The sequence below is a fragment of the Netta rufina genome (assembly GCF_964035555.1).
Source record: "Netta rufina genome assembly, chromosome: 22".
In the NCBI taxonomy this organism is placed as follows: domain Eukaryota; kingdom Metazoa; phylum Chordata; class Aves; order Anseriformes; family Anatidae; genus Netta; species Netta rufina.
The window spans coordinates 5580982-5597456 of NC_140146.1; the positions used below are offsets into that span (position 1 = coordinate 5580982).

General features: G+C 57.1%; 1 protein-coding gene across 1 annotated transcript; it reads left to right on the plus strand.

Moving 5' to 3' along the window:
* Nucleotides 1–2296: 2296 nt before the first annotated feature.
* Nucleotides 2297–9616, plus strand: TMEM240 (transmembrane protein 240; the record flags this gene model as incomplete). The annotated part of the gene is made up of 4 exons (XM_084300325.1): nt 2297–2353; nt 2602–2708; nt 8083–8291; nt 9468–9616. 4 exons carry the CDS (start codon nt 2297–2299, stop codon nt 9614–9616), a joined length of 522 nt encoding a protein of 173 aa, XP_084156451.1.
* Nucleotides 9617–16475: the final 6859 nt, after the last annotated feature.

Here is a 16475-nt window from a genome sequence, read left to right on the forward strand (position 1 = left end):
GGAGTGCAGGGAGAGGAGGGCAGTGAGCGTGTTCTTACACAGGAGAAGAAATTAAAAAGGAAAAAAGAGAAATGCTGGCTCTGGTCGTGCGTGTTCTGACCCGTGTGAGCTCCACGGCAGCAGCCTGAGGTCTGTGCTGCTCCCAGAAGGAAAATTGGGGATCCCCCAGCACGGCTGGTGGAAGCTCGCCTGGGCTGGGGGAGGAGATTCCCGGTCAGGTCTCTGCTCTTATCCATCCCCAGCCAGCACTGCTGGGGCTTTAAGGACGTTTAATGAGTAGAAAGGTTTAATAAGTGTCTGCTGTACATCCCCAAGCACTGAGGGGTAAGGAGGCCGGGTTTTCGAAAACGAGCAGCTTACTTCTGGCTACATTAAAGCCGTCAGGAAGAAGTTGAACTTCTTGTAAACCGTTCTGGTGGCTGTCCAAGCATCTCGGCCCTCGTGTGTAAAAAAAAAAAAAAAAAGAGCATCTTCACACACTTCCCTCCAGTGCGTGCTGGTGGCCAAAGCCAGCACCTGGTGAAAGCAGCTTGGGGCAGGGGACCCCGAGGGGCTGTGTGTGCCGGTGGCCGAGGTGCCCCCATCCTCGCTGCTCCTTCGCGCGAGGAGCCCGGCTCCTCAAACGCCTCCCGCGGGTGGGTTCGTTAAAAAAAAAAAAGGCAAAAAAAAAAAACCTGCAATGCAATCTGTGCTCTAATTTGAGGACACCATTTAGTGATTTTAATTGTGTGACAGTATTTTGGTATTTTCAATACCCGGTAGTAGGTTAATGACTGTTCCTTGAAGAATGGAGTTTATATAACACAAGTCATTACATAAGGAGGCTGATTGTGGCCTGAGGAGCAGAAAGGGAAACAAATGGGCAAGAATGCGCAGCCCGGCAGAAGCAAACTCTAGGTTTTGGGCCCTGGGAAGCTCACAGGAGCGGTACTGGGGCCCCAGCAAGGTGAAGCCAACCTTGGGGAAGGCCGAGGAGGTGAGGGCAGCGCGCGCCACGACGTGACAGCCGCCGAGCGGTGTTAGCGGTGGCCGTCAGCTCTTCAGTTCGTCCAGCCCGCACAGTCCCCGTACAAAACCAACCAAGCAACCCCAAAGTTATTGCTTTGGCCACCCCGATTTTTGCCTGGAAGAACCTACCCGCGGCCTGCCTCGCGCTGCCCAAAGCGAGATAACGCCATGGGAGACCGCGGAGCGCGACCTCCTGCCCGCACCTCGGATGCCAGGTTTGATGGAGGGGACGAGTCCCTCACGCTCCTTCTCCTCCTGCCAGGGCAGCGAGCGGGGCTCTCGCCCCCGCAGCCCCTTGGGGACGAGCACGGGGGGTTCCCCGCGGAGCCCCCAGCCCCGGGAGCCCCCGAGGAAGACCCAGGGGGGCTCGGAGCGGGGCTGCTCCTCCGGGGGGAACCGGAGGGGGGACACCCGGCGAGGGTAGGGCCGCAGCAGCCGCCGCTCGCCGCCGATGTGCGGTTCGGGGAGCAGAAGCCTCCCCGCCGAGGTAAAGGCCGGGGCTGGGCGCGTCCCCCCCCTGCAGCATCCCCTCCCTGGGGGCTTCCAGCGGGGGCTTTGGGAGGGAAGGAAAAAGGGGAAGACGCGTTGCTTAGCGCTGCTGTGTTGCCTTTTTTTTTTTTTTTTTTTTCCCTTTATTTTTTATTTTTTTCCTTCCCCCCATTTATTATTATCGTTATTTATTTATTTAATTTTTTATTTTTTTTTATTTATTTATTTTTGCGCCGATCGGGAGGGGTTGCTTTTGGGGAGGGTCGGGGAAGAGGGATGCAATGAGGCTCCCCCGGACTGGGTGATTTTTGCAGCTTGCCTCCTCCTCCTCCTCCCCCCCCCCCCCACCCCCCCCCCTCAGCCTCCCCCCGGCTCCGGCTGGCTGGCTCTCCAGTTGCTGCATGAAGGGCTGTGCTTGTGCCCGCTCCCGGAGCCGTGGCGCACCTCCCTCGGCTGCGCGGGGGAAGCGGATTTGGGCTTCTTCTTACCCTCAGCCTCCTTATTATCCTTTATTTTTGCCCGTCCCGTTCGTCCTAGGAGAGAGAAAAAAATAAGATAATAATAATAAATATATATATATATATAATAAAAAAAAAAAAAAAGGAAAAGCGATCGGGCAGGGCGAGGGAGCCCCGGGGGAGTGGGGGGTGTGCGGGGGGCTCCCCGCAGCCCCGCCGCCCCCCGCCGCACCGCAGCGAGCGCGATGCGCCCGGGGCTGCGCGCTGCGGAATAGCGCGGCCGCCGCTCGCCCTCCTCGGGCTGGGGGCGGACGGACCCGACCGCCGGCAATTCCCCCTTGATGTCCATGAATGCAAACACCATGATTTTCATGATCCTGGGCGCCTCTATCGTTATGGTAAGAGATTTCGCTTCTTTCCCTCCCCTCCATTCCGCGCCCCCCCCCCCCACCCCTCCAACCCCCCCCCCCCCAAAGCCTGTCCCTCAGCCTGTGCACCTCCGCGCGTGTGTGCCCGTGTGCGTGCCCCGTTACACACCCCGGCTCTTTTCTTTATGCCCGCTTCAGTCTCTGGCAATCAAACTGGAGTCAATGTTTTATTCCATCATCCAGAGTTGACCAGATGCCTTGGTTATGGGCTCTTACAGGCAATAGCTTGCTTGATGGACATGAATGCGTTGCTGGACAGATTTCACAATTACATCCTACCGCATCTCAGAGGGGAAGACCGAGTTTGTCACTGCAACTGTGGCAGGTAAGTGGCCCGCGGCCGCTCTCCCACCTGGCCAAATCCCCTTCCCACCCCGACAACCCCAGGCAGGAGCGGGGAGGTGGTGGCCAGCGGCAGGGCTGGGTTCCCATGTTTGCATTCCGGCCGTGTCTCACCTTCCCCGGCAGCTCCTGCATGCTCACGGGGAGGGGGGGAGCTTGTTTGTTTTATTTTTTCTGGATAGAAGAGTTTCCTGCGGGCCTGGAAGCCCGTTTTCCTTTGTGTGCCTGCGTGTGTACAGGCGTCTGCCAGCCCTTGGAAAGTGAGTAACTTTGATTTAACGCCTGGCGGATTGCCTTGGGTGCCGCTGGGCCGCGTCGCTTCTCGGGGGGGTTTGTGGAGCCTGGGAGGATCGGGGTGCGGAGAGCCCCCAGGCTCCGTGTCCGGGAGGGAGTGCTGCTGCTGCCTAGGTGTCACTTTGAGGCTCCGTGATCTGCCTTCAGCTTTGACTCCTCCATGGCTTCTCCCCCGAGAGCCGTGGTGGTGCTGGACACAGCGCGGTTTGATGGCCGGGTTGATCCTGGGAGCATCGGGGGCGGCTTCTTGGCTGTGCCCAATTTTGGGGCTGGATGGATGCCTGCTTTGGCTGTTGGGCAATGCTTGAGTCCCCTAAAGTGGCACTGCTCTGTGCCGTGGGCGATGCTGAGGTGCTCAGCAGGCTTTGGCTGCTCCGTGTCGGAGCCTGAGCGCTGGGTTTTGGGGCGGCAAATTGGGGTCTTCTCCATAATCCCCGTCCTACACACCTGGAGGCCTCATCCCTGTGCTTGACGGCCTGCTGCCGGCTGCAAAACCACCCGTCTGTGGGGCCTGCCTCTGGGCCAGCCCATGGGATGTGTAAAGCTTAACAGAGGGCTCCAGGTCACTCGCCAAAGGTGGCCATCGCCCGTGGTTCCTCTGCAGATTCCTGTGGCAGAAGAGCAAGGAAGGGGTGAGCAGCACCTCCAGGGCCATGTGTGGCCGGACCAGAGCCCCCAAATCCTGGCTCCTTGGGCACCTCAGTGCTAAAGCCAGCGGGGAAGGCTGTAGACAAAGTCCTCTTCTTTTTGGTAGGGATTGCCTTTTCCTTGGGTAGTTTTTTGGAGCCTTCTGGATGTTTTTCACTTGTTTAAGAGTTTTTCCTCTGCCTCTTCAGCCCATTTTTCTTTTGGCTTGCCACAGCTGTGTTCAGTGGTGGTGCAAATTGGCTGTGGGTAACATGCTTCAGCATCGCCGGGAGCAGCTGGGCCTTGTCAGGTCTCACGGGTGTTGTGGCCGAGTGTCCCCTGTGCCCACGGCCAAGGAGGTGGCAGGGCCACCACTCTCCTCCAGCTGTGTGGCTGCAGAGCTGCTGCTGAGGCCGATAAATTAGCCGCGGCACCGTCCCTGGGCATACTCAGGTCATTTCTTAGAAAGCTGGGCAGGCGATGGTGAAGCCGTCACCATGCTCTTGAGCTCGGTGTCTCCTCTGGTTTGCAGGCGGCTGATGCCCAACGTGCCTCGGCCTCTTTGCCCCCGTGCTCCCAGCACGGCCCCCCAGCCATCGGCGGCTCTGGGCCAGGCGGGGACACATCCCAGAGCACAGCAGCACCAGGGCCTGGCAAAGGGTTTTCACCGTGCTGATAAGCAAAGGGAGGCCTTGGAGGAGGGAGCTGGCACTGCTCAGCATGCTGCGGGTGCCCTGTCCCACCTCACCCCTGTGAGACCCCAAGGGATAAGCCCGGGTTTCAGCCCTGGGACTCCTGTCGGTTCCCTGGGCTGCCCAAAGCTCAGCACAGCGGGCAGGGAGGAGCGTTTTGGTGGCTGTGGGCTCAGTGGGATCACCTGGCACACTGGGGCCTGCTCAGAGGGCCCTCCGGGCTGTGTGAGGGCCGGAGTCCCTGCTGGTGGGCAGGGATCTGCCTTCCCCTGAGCTCTGCCTGGCTGTGATGGTTCTCAGTGAAAGGAGTACCCCAAAATCCCCCAAATCCCTCTGCCAGCCCTGCCCCATGGGGCGCTCCTCTCCTGCAGCTGTAGGCCGAGCCTTTGCTGACTGTGTTCCCAAGCACTGGGTGTGCTGGCACTGGGGAGAGCTGCTGGGGTAGAGGTTTTTGGGGGAGAAAACCCAGCCCGTCTGAGGGGCTGATCGTGGCAGGCCTGTGCCACACGTTGCCGTGGGGTCAGCTCAGGGGGGCCAACTTCAGGCTGAAAGCTGTTTCTCAGCACCTTCTGGCAGCAGCAAGGTGGAACCGTGTTGAGGCGAGGGTGACCCGGCCGTGCTGGGTCCTAGTGGGTTCTTTGTAGGGTTAGAGGGGGACTGTGGCCTCTCGCTGGCTGCAGGAGGTCGGAGGGAGCTCAGGAAGGCCGTGAGGCCCCAAGCATTCGGTGTCTGGCCATGGCTATGGGGTTTGGACACTGCCAGGAGGAACACGAGCACGGGGCCTGCTCTCCTGCCTGCTGCCAGGGACGAGTGGCCGAGGTTGGTGCAGCTGCCGGGCTGTGGGCTATGGGGTGGTGATGTCCAAAGGGCACCGAAGCAAAGGGCAGGGCCCTGCCAGCTGCTTGCCAAGGGGAGCTGGCGTGGTGATGGTGTACGGAGTGAGAACAGCAGTGTCAGGGCACCTGGTGCTGATGCTGAGCCAGTGCTGAGCACCCGCTGGAGGAAGAAAGGGTGAGAGCCGCATCTGAGAGCTGCAGGGAAGTCCCCTCTGTCCCCGCAGATCCTCAGGGTGGCCACATCCCCATGCTGGGGGTCCCTCCTCCTCGGGCTGCACCGGCTCCAGGGCGGCAGAAGCGTGGCGCTGCCCTGCTCCCAACGTCTCTGTCCCAGCCAGGAAAGAAAGGGTCCTCTCTGGAAGCAGGAGGCTGGCAGCGGATCAGGAGCTGGGTGATGTCATGCAAAGGAAAATCACCAAAGGGCGTCCGTGGCGGCCGGGTGAGTTGGGGAGAGCAGATGATGACACCTGTGTGGAGCTCGGACCCGTCGCAGCAGCCTGGGGGCTTGGGAGTTCCCTGCCTGGGACAGGGCAGGGAGCTCGGGAGCTCGGCCTTGCAGCCTTCTCCTTGCCACTGACCTTCTGGGTGACCTTGGGCGAGTCTGTCCTTCCCGGGCAGAGCCTCCCAAGCAAAACCTGAGCACCAAAACGCAACGTTTTTGCTCGGTTTCTTCCTTTCCCAGCCACTCGGAACAAGTCCTTAAACCTCTGTGTCCCCAGATCCTCTGTGGCCATGCTGGGAGGCTGGGGATGCTCCTTGCCTTGCGCTGGAGACCTCAAGGCCTCCCCTGGGCTCCCGGGAGCTGCTGCAGCGTGAAGGGTCCCAGGAAGATGCTTTCACCATTGCGGTGGTGCCATCCACGCTGCTGCAGCCTGGCTTTGCTGGCCGTGCTCTGCGAGGAGCTGGGCTGCTTGGCACGTTTGGGGAGAGGCTGCAAGGTCAGGCAGGGAAGCAGAATGGAGGCTCCGTGCCTCCTGTAGCCCCTGTCACAGCGTGCCTTGGTGGCTGTGCCTCGGGGATGGCCAGAGAGGCAGGCTGAGCCTCGTTCCCCCCCAAATCCCGAGCAGCAGTGCTTTTTGAAGGGCTCCGGTGCTGTGGCTGGGCTGCAGCAGGCAGCACACTCGCAAGGTCACTGGAAGGGACATTAGCGCTTTGGGCAGCTCCGTAGGGAGACGTCCCAGGCAGGCTGGCCACGGCTCTGCTCCAGCACGGCCGCACTCAGGGCTTCGTGCACGGCTTGCCCGGGGCTGGAGGAGCTCTCCCCCATCCCGAGGGCCGGGAAGGGGCAGGGAGGCTGCAGCCGGAGCAGAAGTGCACAGCCACAGCCACTGCTCCCTGGGTCCAGCAGCTCCAGCTTCTCCCCGGGTGCTGCCTACCTGGGGACAGAGCAGCAAACCCAGTGCCTTTGCTTCAGGAGAGCTGATGCTGGTGACCACCAGCCCCTCCTGCTTCAGAGGGCGATCCCACACAGCTCCTTTCCATCCAGGCCATGTTCCAGTTTCCATTTCCCTCGGTGTGCGGAGGGGACCCTGGACCTCCGTGCTCTATTAATAACTGGCTGTGCCGATGCGCTGGTGCCTCCGGATCACTCCTGCAACGTCCCCAGGGACTGAGCTGCAACAGAGAACTTCTGTGGGGCTGTCCCTCTTCTCCACCCCTCTGAAGTCACTTGTGGAGGTGCTCGTGGACCTGGTCCCCAGGCTGTTTCTGTGCAAAAGGCAGCAAGCTGAGGACCTGCCAGGTATCTCTGGTGGTGCATGAGGCTCGTCTGCCCCTCCTGCACAGCTGCTGGGCCGTGTCCCTGAAAGTCAATGGAAGCCCTCCCGTCCACGAACGAGCTCCCTTTTGGGAGCTGTCCCTCACACAGCCTCTGCTCCCTGCCTGGTGAGGGAACATGTAGCCGGGCCTCATGGACTCGTGGCTTTCCCCCTGCCTCCTGGCACCAGGAATGGCCCCAGCCCCACAGGCCCTGCTCTGCAGGGAGCTCGTGCCTCTGGCGCAGCTGCTGCGGAGCCGAGGGCTGTTTTCGGTAGGTTCCTCCGAGCAGAGGTTTGTTTGTGTAAATATTTGGACGTTTCTCAGGCGTGATTATCCAGCAACCTGCACCTCATGCATATTCAGAGGCCTCCGGGGATCGCCTCCTCTCCCGCACGCGGTGCCTGCGGGTGCTGCGCTGGGGGTGGCAGGGGGCAGCGCCGGGGTGGGGGGGCTGAGCTGCTGAGCACCCATCCCTGCAGCAGTGCTGGTGGCACACCCTGTACAACACCAGGACGGCTGCGGGGACACGAGATGTGCTGAGGGGCCTGAATAACTGAGGGAGACCTGCGTCCCCCAGTCATGCAGTGGGGGCCTGTGAGGCCATCTTGGACCTCACAGGTCTCTCTGTTGGGATGAATTTAAGGCTGGCTTTCTGGTGCCTCATCCATGGGTGTAAGTGTTCTCTGCTCTGGTAGGTGGGAGATGTGCTTCTCCTTGTTCTCTGGGCCTGCTGGGAACAGTGGTGGCCACACGCTCGGACCCCACGTGCTGGCAGGAGCGAGGCCTTGCTGACCTCTGCCTCTATGCGGCCGCCGCGCTGCCCTCTGTGCCCCTGGGGAGCAGCCTCTGCAGCCTTGGGCTGTCCTCAGCACGGGCTGTGGGGTTACAGATGATGAGCTTGGGCACATGTCAGGAATGCAACATGAGCTCCAGGCTCGGGGTTCTGGGCTTTGCTGCTTCGTTTTCTGCCCGTTCTTCTGCTAATGTGAGCACAGAGTGGCAGACAGCACCGCTGGTGCCAGGGATGTCGGTGGGACAGCAAAGGAGCATTGTTCAGCCAGCCCCTGGCCACAAAAAGCAGGTTTTGGATGGAAAACGTACTCTGCTCTTCTCCTCTGATGCTTTCCCCTGTTTCTGTTCCCTGCAACAGGCATCACGTCCATTACGTTATTCCTTATGATGGGGATCAGTCAGTGGTGGACTCCTCGGAGAATTACTTTGTGACTGACAATGTAACCAAGCAAGAGATTGATCTGATGCTGGGACTTTTGCTGGGCTTTTGTATAAGCTGGTTTCTGGTCTGGATGGATGGGGTTCTCCACTACGCGGTGCGAGCCTGGAGAACCAGCCGGCGGTATGGTAAGTGCAGCCCCACGAGCCCTGTCAGGCTGAGATGTTGGGCACCAGCCCCTCGGTGTCTGGTTCTGCTTGATCCTCGTGGGTTTGGCATGGTCACATCCCAGCCCAGCCCTTTCCTGTGGGCTTTAATGTTTAGGTGGGAGCGGGCATCTGAGGATGGCTTGGAGGGCTCTGCACTGGGAAGTCTGAAGCAAAGGGGGGTGTGATGGGGAGCTGCACGCTGGCAGCCTGTGGTTTTATGTCCGCATGTGTGGGCAGAGTATGTCCAATTTGCACAAAATCGGGATTTTCCTGTGCACACAGTTTGCAGCCAGGTGTATGCATACACAACAGCCTCGTGTTGTTTGTAGGAACCTGACACAAAGTGATGGCAAAGGCAGATGTTTGTGTTGCATCAGGACTACATCAGCAGAGGTTTCCCCATCCCCATCACTGTTCCAGATGTGCCAGACTTTTTCAGCCTCAGATGAGTTAGCTCAGCATCCTGACCCAGCACCCTGAGGATGACCAGAACGAGTGAGCCTCACTCCCTCAGCTTCACGTCCTGTGGGCTTTTGCTGCTGGAGGGGGAAAAAGGCAGAAATGCTATTAAAAATACTGAATATTAATAGCAAATAGTGAATATTATAGCCAATAGTGGCTTGGCATCCTGTTCCGTAATCGATGTCCCTGTAAATCACACTAGCTCTGAGTGCAGGTGTCTGTTAAACTACTACGCCGAGGAGGAGAGTGAGCAGCGAGATTTATCTGTAAAGCTATAAGAAATTCTAATTAGGGAAGCGGACTGACTCTTTCTAAAAACTCTGATCAAAACGATATTAATTTCTCATTAGTCTTCCCTAATCCCTGGCAGCCTGCTCGAGCAGTTCCTGAAGCGGGGCTGTTCATGCCGCCAGCATTTCCCCAGCTGAAGGCACAGCCCCGGTGTGCCCCGCTGCCAGCCCAGCGCCAGGTCTGGGAGCTGTCTCCATCCTTGGAGAGCCTCAAAAGCCACCTGGATGTGGTGCTGAGCAGCCTGCTCCAGCTGGACCTGCTTGAGCAGAGGGTTGGGCAGGACGGACCCAGAGGTCCCTGCCAACCTCAGCCGTGCTGTGGTTCTGTGTGAGGTGAGGCAGGAGAACGTGGGGCTCGGCGTTCCTGTAATATCTCATCTTCCTTCTCCTTTCTGCCTTCCAGACAATTCCTGGTCTTGGATTCCAAAATTTTGTAACTTAAAGGAGTTCAGAAAACGTCACCACAGGCAGTACGAGGAGGCGACTGGGAACATGGTGCACATCAAACAGAAGCTGTACCATAACGGGCACCCCAGCCCGCGGCACCTCTGAGGAATGCCTTCTCCTCCAGAGACTGCAGTGAGGTTTTAAAGAGGACTTTGCTCTTCTTCCAGGGGAACAGCTCCCAGTTTGCTCCTCTATGGAAGCCAGACGAGGACATAATTTTACTTATCCATCCTGTGTGTCCCTGCGGCACGCCACGATGCACAACTAAGCCAGTCCTGGATGCTACGCAGCCAAGACATTGCACTGTGTTCCACATTTTATTGTCAGACTTGTGTATATATGTAAAAAGCAGACAAACAAAAAACAAACAAACAAACAAAAACGAGAAAAGAGATTTGCATTATACTTTCAACCCCCTTTTCCTGGCATTCACGGCTGTCCTGCACATCCAGCTACCCTACGGGGAATGTTGACCGAGGGTATGGAGGTGGGACAACACAAAGAAGATGCAGTTTCTCATCCGAGAGCTAGAAGTCCCCTGTTTCTTTGGTCCTTTGGTTTGGTTTTGCTCTGCTCTGTTCCTTCGTTTGCTAGAACGGCACCAGGTGTGGACGGGGCCTCCTGCCAGCTAGCTGGGAAGGCAGGGTCCCTTTGCGTTGGTTCGTGCCTCTGGGCGTTGCTGTGGGGGAATGAAGCCCTGGGAATGTATAATGGAGCTGTTCTTCGCATTGCTGTGCGCTGAAACCTGCCTTAAGCAAGCCAAGAAATCTTCCTACCAGGGGAGCAGCGCCATGAGGGGTCAGCCCATTCAACTGGGCTGCTTCACACCACTTCTGTATTGGTGGCACCCTGCTGGTGTTCCTCTCCGGGGTTAGAGAGGAGGCACTGATCAGGAGCTGCTCCTGAGGCAGAAATATCTGGAGCTGAGTGGCGTTAGACCTGGCCTGCACCCCGAGCCCCTCTCAGCTGCATAAAGCCCGTAGCAGCGAGCTGGGCTTGGCTGGAGGGAACACAGCGATGCGGGCCCGGAGCCAAACTCACCCACCATGTCAAAATGCCCTGGTAACAGCTTAAGTCAAAGTATGAGGATGTTCCAACACGTTTTATGCCTTTGCTTCCCCTGGTTGCAGCTTAGGTGCGGGTTTCAGTGTAGTTATCAAGCGTTTGAAACCGCTCTCTGCATCCAGAGACCTCCCGAAGAGCTGCCCGAAGGAGGGCTGCTGGAGAAAGAAAGGCCTCGGACACCAGTGCGGTGGTGTCTGCGTCCCACAGCAGCTGGAATCTGCTGGGGGAGAGGCAAAAATGCACCCAGGCAGTGTTGGTGTGGGTCCTGCTGCTTGTGGGGGCAGAGGGAGAGAGGAGGGGAGAAGGGAGGGAGGGCCTGGACCCAAGAAGTTAAGGTGGTGGCCATGCGTCGCAGTCATTTCTCCTTTGTTCCTCAATTTGCATTGAGCAGGCTTGTGTTGAAATGGGGAAAACATCCAGAATGAAAGGATGATGAGCGTTGTCAGAAGATGCTGTTTTGTCCTCTGAATCCCTTGGCTCTGCCAGTGGCCTCCTGTTGTTGGTTGCAATGTCTGTGGGGGGAAAAGGGCACAGTGACCCCCAGCTCTCTCCTCCCTTCTCCTCCCTTCCCCAGCTTCTGCCTTTTTTTTTCTTTTTTTTTTTCTTTTTTTTTTTTTTTTTTCCTATGCCCAGGATCGGTTTTATTATTTACAAGCCCCAAAGCTGGCCTAGAGCCACCCACAGCTGCTCCCTGCCATTCCCACCTTTGCTGTTTCCAGGTGCCTCTTGTCTCGGTGTCCCAGTTTCTGTCTGGGCCTAACTACTTGCCCAGTCTGTACTCGTGTCTGTCTGCTTGCCCGTCTGTCATTCAGGACTTCCACAACGTCTGCAGCCACCTGTTAGCCTCCAAGGAATGACTTTTTTCCTTATGCAGCTCCTTTCCAAAAGGCACAAGGCTTCACGGTACGAGCTTTGTGCGTTTAACCCTAGGGGCGCATCCTGCAGCGGCAGAAGATGCTCACCTCCGTGGGGTGCTGGTGCCAGAGAGCTGGCCAAGCAGCTGCTGCCTTTGCCCTTGTGTGCTGGCACACGTTCAGCTGACAGCAAAATCTGGGCACTGCGTTATCCAACAGGTTCATGTCACGGACACGTCTTCAGCTCTGAGCTGAAGACGGAGCAAGGTTTTGCAGGAGGGAGAGTTCCATCGTGATAAGGAAAAATGCTGAGTCTTTGGAACAAGTTACGGGGGAAGAAATAAAACCAAACCAAAACGAAAAATACCTTTAAATAATCTTCCTATTTGGTGCATCCCACAAGAGAGGCTTAAGGCAGTGATCTAAACTCAGACTGCATTGAATGTCTGGCTTTGCGCTGCTGTAGCAACAGACCGTGGTTGAAATATCATTAAGTAGGAAACTTACAGCTGGAGAGAGTGAAGTGACAGCTCACATGGGTCAAGTCTGATCCACGCCAGAATTTCAGAGAAAAAAAGATGAGGCTCTGGAAGAGAGAGAGAGAAAAAAAAAAAAAAAGAAAAAAAAGGAAGAAGTTGTGCATGGTGCAGTTTCCCGTGGGTTAAGAACAGATTTTTCTAATCTGCTGTGGCTGCAGCTATCACTGTGTGAGCCTCTCTTTGTTTACATTTAGTCAAAAAAAAAAAAAATACTTTCCATACAATTTAATTTACTGGGAGCAATTCACTGCTCTTAAATCCATCGAAACCAGCCCCCTCATAGACCAGGGTTCAGGACACACAAAACCAACAGGGTCACCCCTGGGGGAGGCCATTTTTTTTTCCCAAAAAAGGGGCAAAACCACCTTCCTGTGAGGTAAGGCCAGGCCCTGCTCCTGACCCAAGAGATCTGGTGCATCTTCTGGGCAAGGGAAACATCGAGCAGCTGGCACGAGGAGCTTTGATCCCAGGAAGCTCCTGCAGACGTGACCCTACGGGGCAGGCACCAGCCCGTGCCCGGCGCTGGGACAATCCCCGAGCAGCCCCTGCTCTCTCCGTGCTCGAGGCGAGTGCTCCTGTCTGTGTCCCCCCCATGTCCTCGCGAGGTGTGAGCCTCGCCGGCGTTGTCGACGTCGTGGTCTCTCGTTCCTCTGCCCCCGTGAGGTCGCTACCGTGAAGTCTGCTGTGGCTCCGTCTCCTTTCCCCGTGCATGTGTTCGTTTTGCTTTCGTCTGGGTGTGGGGGTGTTTCCCCCTCGTTTAATTGTCTGAGGTGTGCTAGTGTTGACTTGTTTGTCGTTCTCTTGCCTCTGATCCAGTCTTCAAAAAAAAAACCAACACTAAAACCAGACCGAAACACCACCAACAACCCAAAACCCAGCAACAACCCTGAAAGAAAAGGGTTCAGCTAGGGAGAAAAGCGACTTTGGCATCGGGGAGCTGGCACAACAAGGTCAGGACGCGCGCGCCACGTCCCAGCACTCGGCCGCCTGATGCTCTGAGGGAGGCTGCTGCAGCCCTGGGCGGCGGGGGGAATTCTGCGCCGCCTCAGGAGGGGATATTTTTAGAGCAGAGGCAGCTCTTGAGGCTGTACGTGACGATCCTCCAGAGCTGGGGTTGGCGCTGGAAATGTTCTCCTGCGGTTTTGGTGCCGTGAGGCTGGGCCTGGCGGCCGGCAGGCAGACGGGGCGCGATGAGGCCGGGCTCTGCTGTGATGGGAGGTGTGGAGAGCAGCCAGCAGAGGTTCAGGTTGCCACAAGAGAGGGAAGGGTAGAGCCCAGGGTCATCACCGGTGGGATTTCAGGGATTTCAGCTGCAGATTTCAGGCCCAGAGCCTGCAGCTGTGGCACAAGGCGAGGGGCCCTTCCCTCTGAGGAACGCTTTGGGAAGGAGGCTCCTGTGGTACCAGCCGGCTAAATGCTGTGCCCTCTTCCCTCTCTGCTAGCCCTCAAACCAGCCATGGATGGGGCAGGATACATCTCCTGGCCCATCCTGGCTCAAGTGTCTGGCAGCTCTGAGCTGTAGAAGGGCAGAAGAGAGCCCAGGTTCACGTCCCAGGCCTCACGGGGCAATGGGGTGGTTTTAGTCACGCTCACTGCTGGGCTCTACCTCATTTTCCAGCTGCACTCGGCTGGGAGGAGAGAATGCCTGATAAAAAAGGCTACTAAAAAGAGCCACTAAGATGATGAGAGTCTTCATCCTGGAGAAGAGATGGCTGAGGGGTGATTTTCACACACGGAAATACCTGGAAGGGGGCGAGGAGGGGATAAAGCCGGGCTCTCTCCAGCACCATTTCCCAGGGAGAAGGGAGGACCGTGCTTGGCCTTCACTGCCCCAAACAGAGGCTGGAGGCTTCCAGGTGCTGAGCGACCCCGGGGAGACCCCAATCTCACCTCAAACTTCACTTCCAGCCAGCTTCCTTGCAGCAGTTTCACACCCAGCGGGGCACTGATGATGTGGGGGGGCTGAGCACAAGGGAACTGCGGGGTTCTTCTGTGTCAGGAGGGCTTTGAAGGTAGAAGCAGGCAATAGAAGCTCCCAGAGCATCTCTAGAGGTAAAAGGCAGAAGTACTTCTAGTATTAGTGCATGTGGTAGAAGCAGGAAGACATTTGGGCAAAAAGTGTTTACCCTGAGTATGCGGGTGATGCGTCTGTGAGTGACAGGGGATGGGACTTGGAGTAGGGGACGGGCACGGTGGAAACGCTGACTGTGGTGCCAGGGGGGCATAAAGAAGCAAACGAACGTGAAAAAAAAAAATAGAATAAAATGCCAGGCCTGTGACTTCTATGCACGTGGGCTGCTGGAGCCAGGGGGAAGGGAGCAGAGGAGTGGGAAAAGGTGGGCAGGGGAAGGAGCTGCTGCTTTCATCCCTGGGGCTTCCATGGGGGGGTGATGCTGGGACCACGAGGTTGCGCCCTGGGCACCCTCAGCTCGCACAGACCAGGGCAGGGCAGCTTAGGAAGAATTTTTCGGGAGTGCTGTGCAGCGAGAAGACATGACCAGAACCCCGAGTGCTGTCTTCCCTGATTGTTGATCCTTCTTTCCTTTTTTTTCAAACCCGTTTTGCATGCGTCAGACAGGGAGAGGTACAACGCGAGTTGATGACAACAGAGAGGTTGCACTCTGCTCTGAGTCCAATCCTGGAATAATCTCTACTGTGGTTGAAAAGCAATAATGGCTAATTTTTTATTAAACACACCTGCACGGGCAGACGTCACCCATGGTTTGTGCTCTCCAGCGGTGGCAGCGCTGTGCCCGAGCTAAGGGAGGTCCCGGAGCAGCTGGAGGCGCCGAGAGCTTGGGGTGGGGGAGGCAGCAGTAAAAGCACACTGTGATTTTATTTGGGTCAACGAGTGAGCGTAAATCAGCCATTCCTTCCCTTCCAGTAATATGTTTGTACAGTAGGTGACCAGTTCCGCTCCGGAAACTAAGCCCGTCCTTTGCTGTTTGTCAGTAAAATATTCTTTTTGCATGTTTTGCATCCGAGTGTTTTTTTTTGTTTTGTTTTGTTTTCCAATGCTTTGAATGGAGTGGGATGGGAAGGGCAGGGGGCTGAGCGAGGAGAGGGGGTGCAAGCGTGTCTGCAATGGGGTGGGAGAAAGCTGGTCCATGGAGAAGGGCTGCGCAATTCCCTGGGTTATGTGGCACAAGAGAGGAAAAGGCAGGCAGGGGAATGGGTGTTGTCACAGACCTGACAGCAGCAGGGCCTAAAAAAATGGCCAGAAACAGGGAAGAATGGGCTGATTTGTGCTGGGGTGAGAATAATCGGAGGAGGAAGAGCTGGAGGACTGCCTGGGGACTTCTCTGGGCCACCCAGGTGCTGCTCCCCCCTGCATATCTTGTCACGTAATCGTGTCGTGGAGCCTGGTAGAGCTGCTAGGGCTTTGTGCCAGGGAATGCCGCGTCCTGGAAGACACCACCCCGATTTGGGAAGGCTGGGCACCCCCAGGGAATCAGGGGAAGGAGGAATTGAGGCAGCAAGGATTTGCCGTCCCAGGCCCTTCACAGCAGGAGCTGAGCCGCACCTGCCCTACACCAGGCACCGGGCCTCTGGTGGTGCTCGCTGCAAGAGGTGCTGAGCAAAGCAGCCTGGTGGCAGGAGGAAATACTCGGCTGGATGGCATCTGAGACTAGATAGATGACCACATTATAAATCTGTCTCCCAGCTGTAATGCCGAAGCACAGAGAAGGCGTTTCAGCTGGCAGCGGCAGAGATGGGGAGTGATGGATTGCTTGCTAATCCATCTGCTCTTAGATTTGCTCTCCAATACAAAATACTATTTTAATAAAGTGCCATTAGCTCATAACTCACCCCGTGTCACGGGTAGGAGATAACCTCAGCCTGGGGTTGCCAGCCTTTCTCTTTCCCTGTGCGGAGCATTAACAAATAGCTCGCTGGGTGCCACCTCCGCGGGGCCATCGCTCATCCCGCGGGCTGACAGCACACCAAACTTCTTGTAAACTTGTGAAATGCCCAGAATTTAACACCTGTGACGAGGCAGGAGCTGGACAGCACCCGCTGGCCTTTGTGCTCCTGCCCCGTTGCACTGCGGTGGGACGCGCTGAGGAAGCTGGCTTGGTCCAGCAGCCCACGGCAGATGATGAGAGGGAAGGAAGAGCAACGTGTGAGTGTGAGAGGGAATGGCTGGAGCTTTATTTCCTGCGGGGATGCAGAGCGAAGAGCCAGCCCTGACAAAAGCTGCACCTCCAGGCCTGGCACCTGCGGCTGCTCCTGCTGAGGACGCAGCCAGGCGGCCGGGGACCTGCGCGGTGAGACACAAAACTTCTCAGACACAGATCTACCTGAGGGCTGGGGCAGGGGAATGTGTGCAGAGAATAAAATGGAGCCCTAGAGGGGTCAGTTCCTGGGATTTCAACTCGCTCCAGGGCTGCAGAAAGGTCTGTGACCTGTTCCTGATGAAGCCTGAAGAGCGCATGAAGGAGATGGAGACGCACAGGACCAGGCTGTCATCGAAGCACAGACCTGAGCTCCCCAAACACGCAGCTC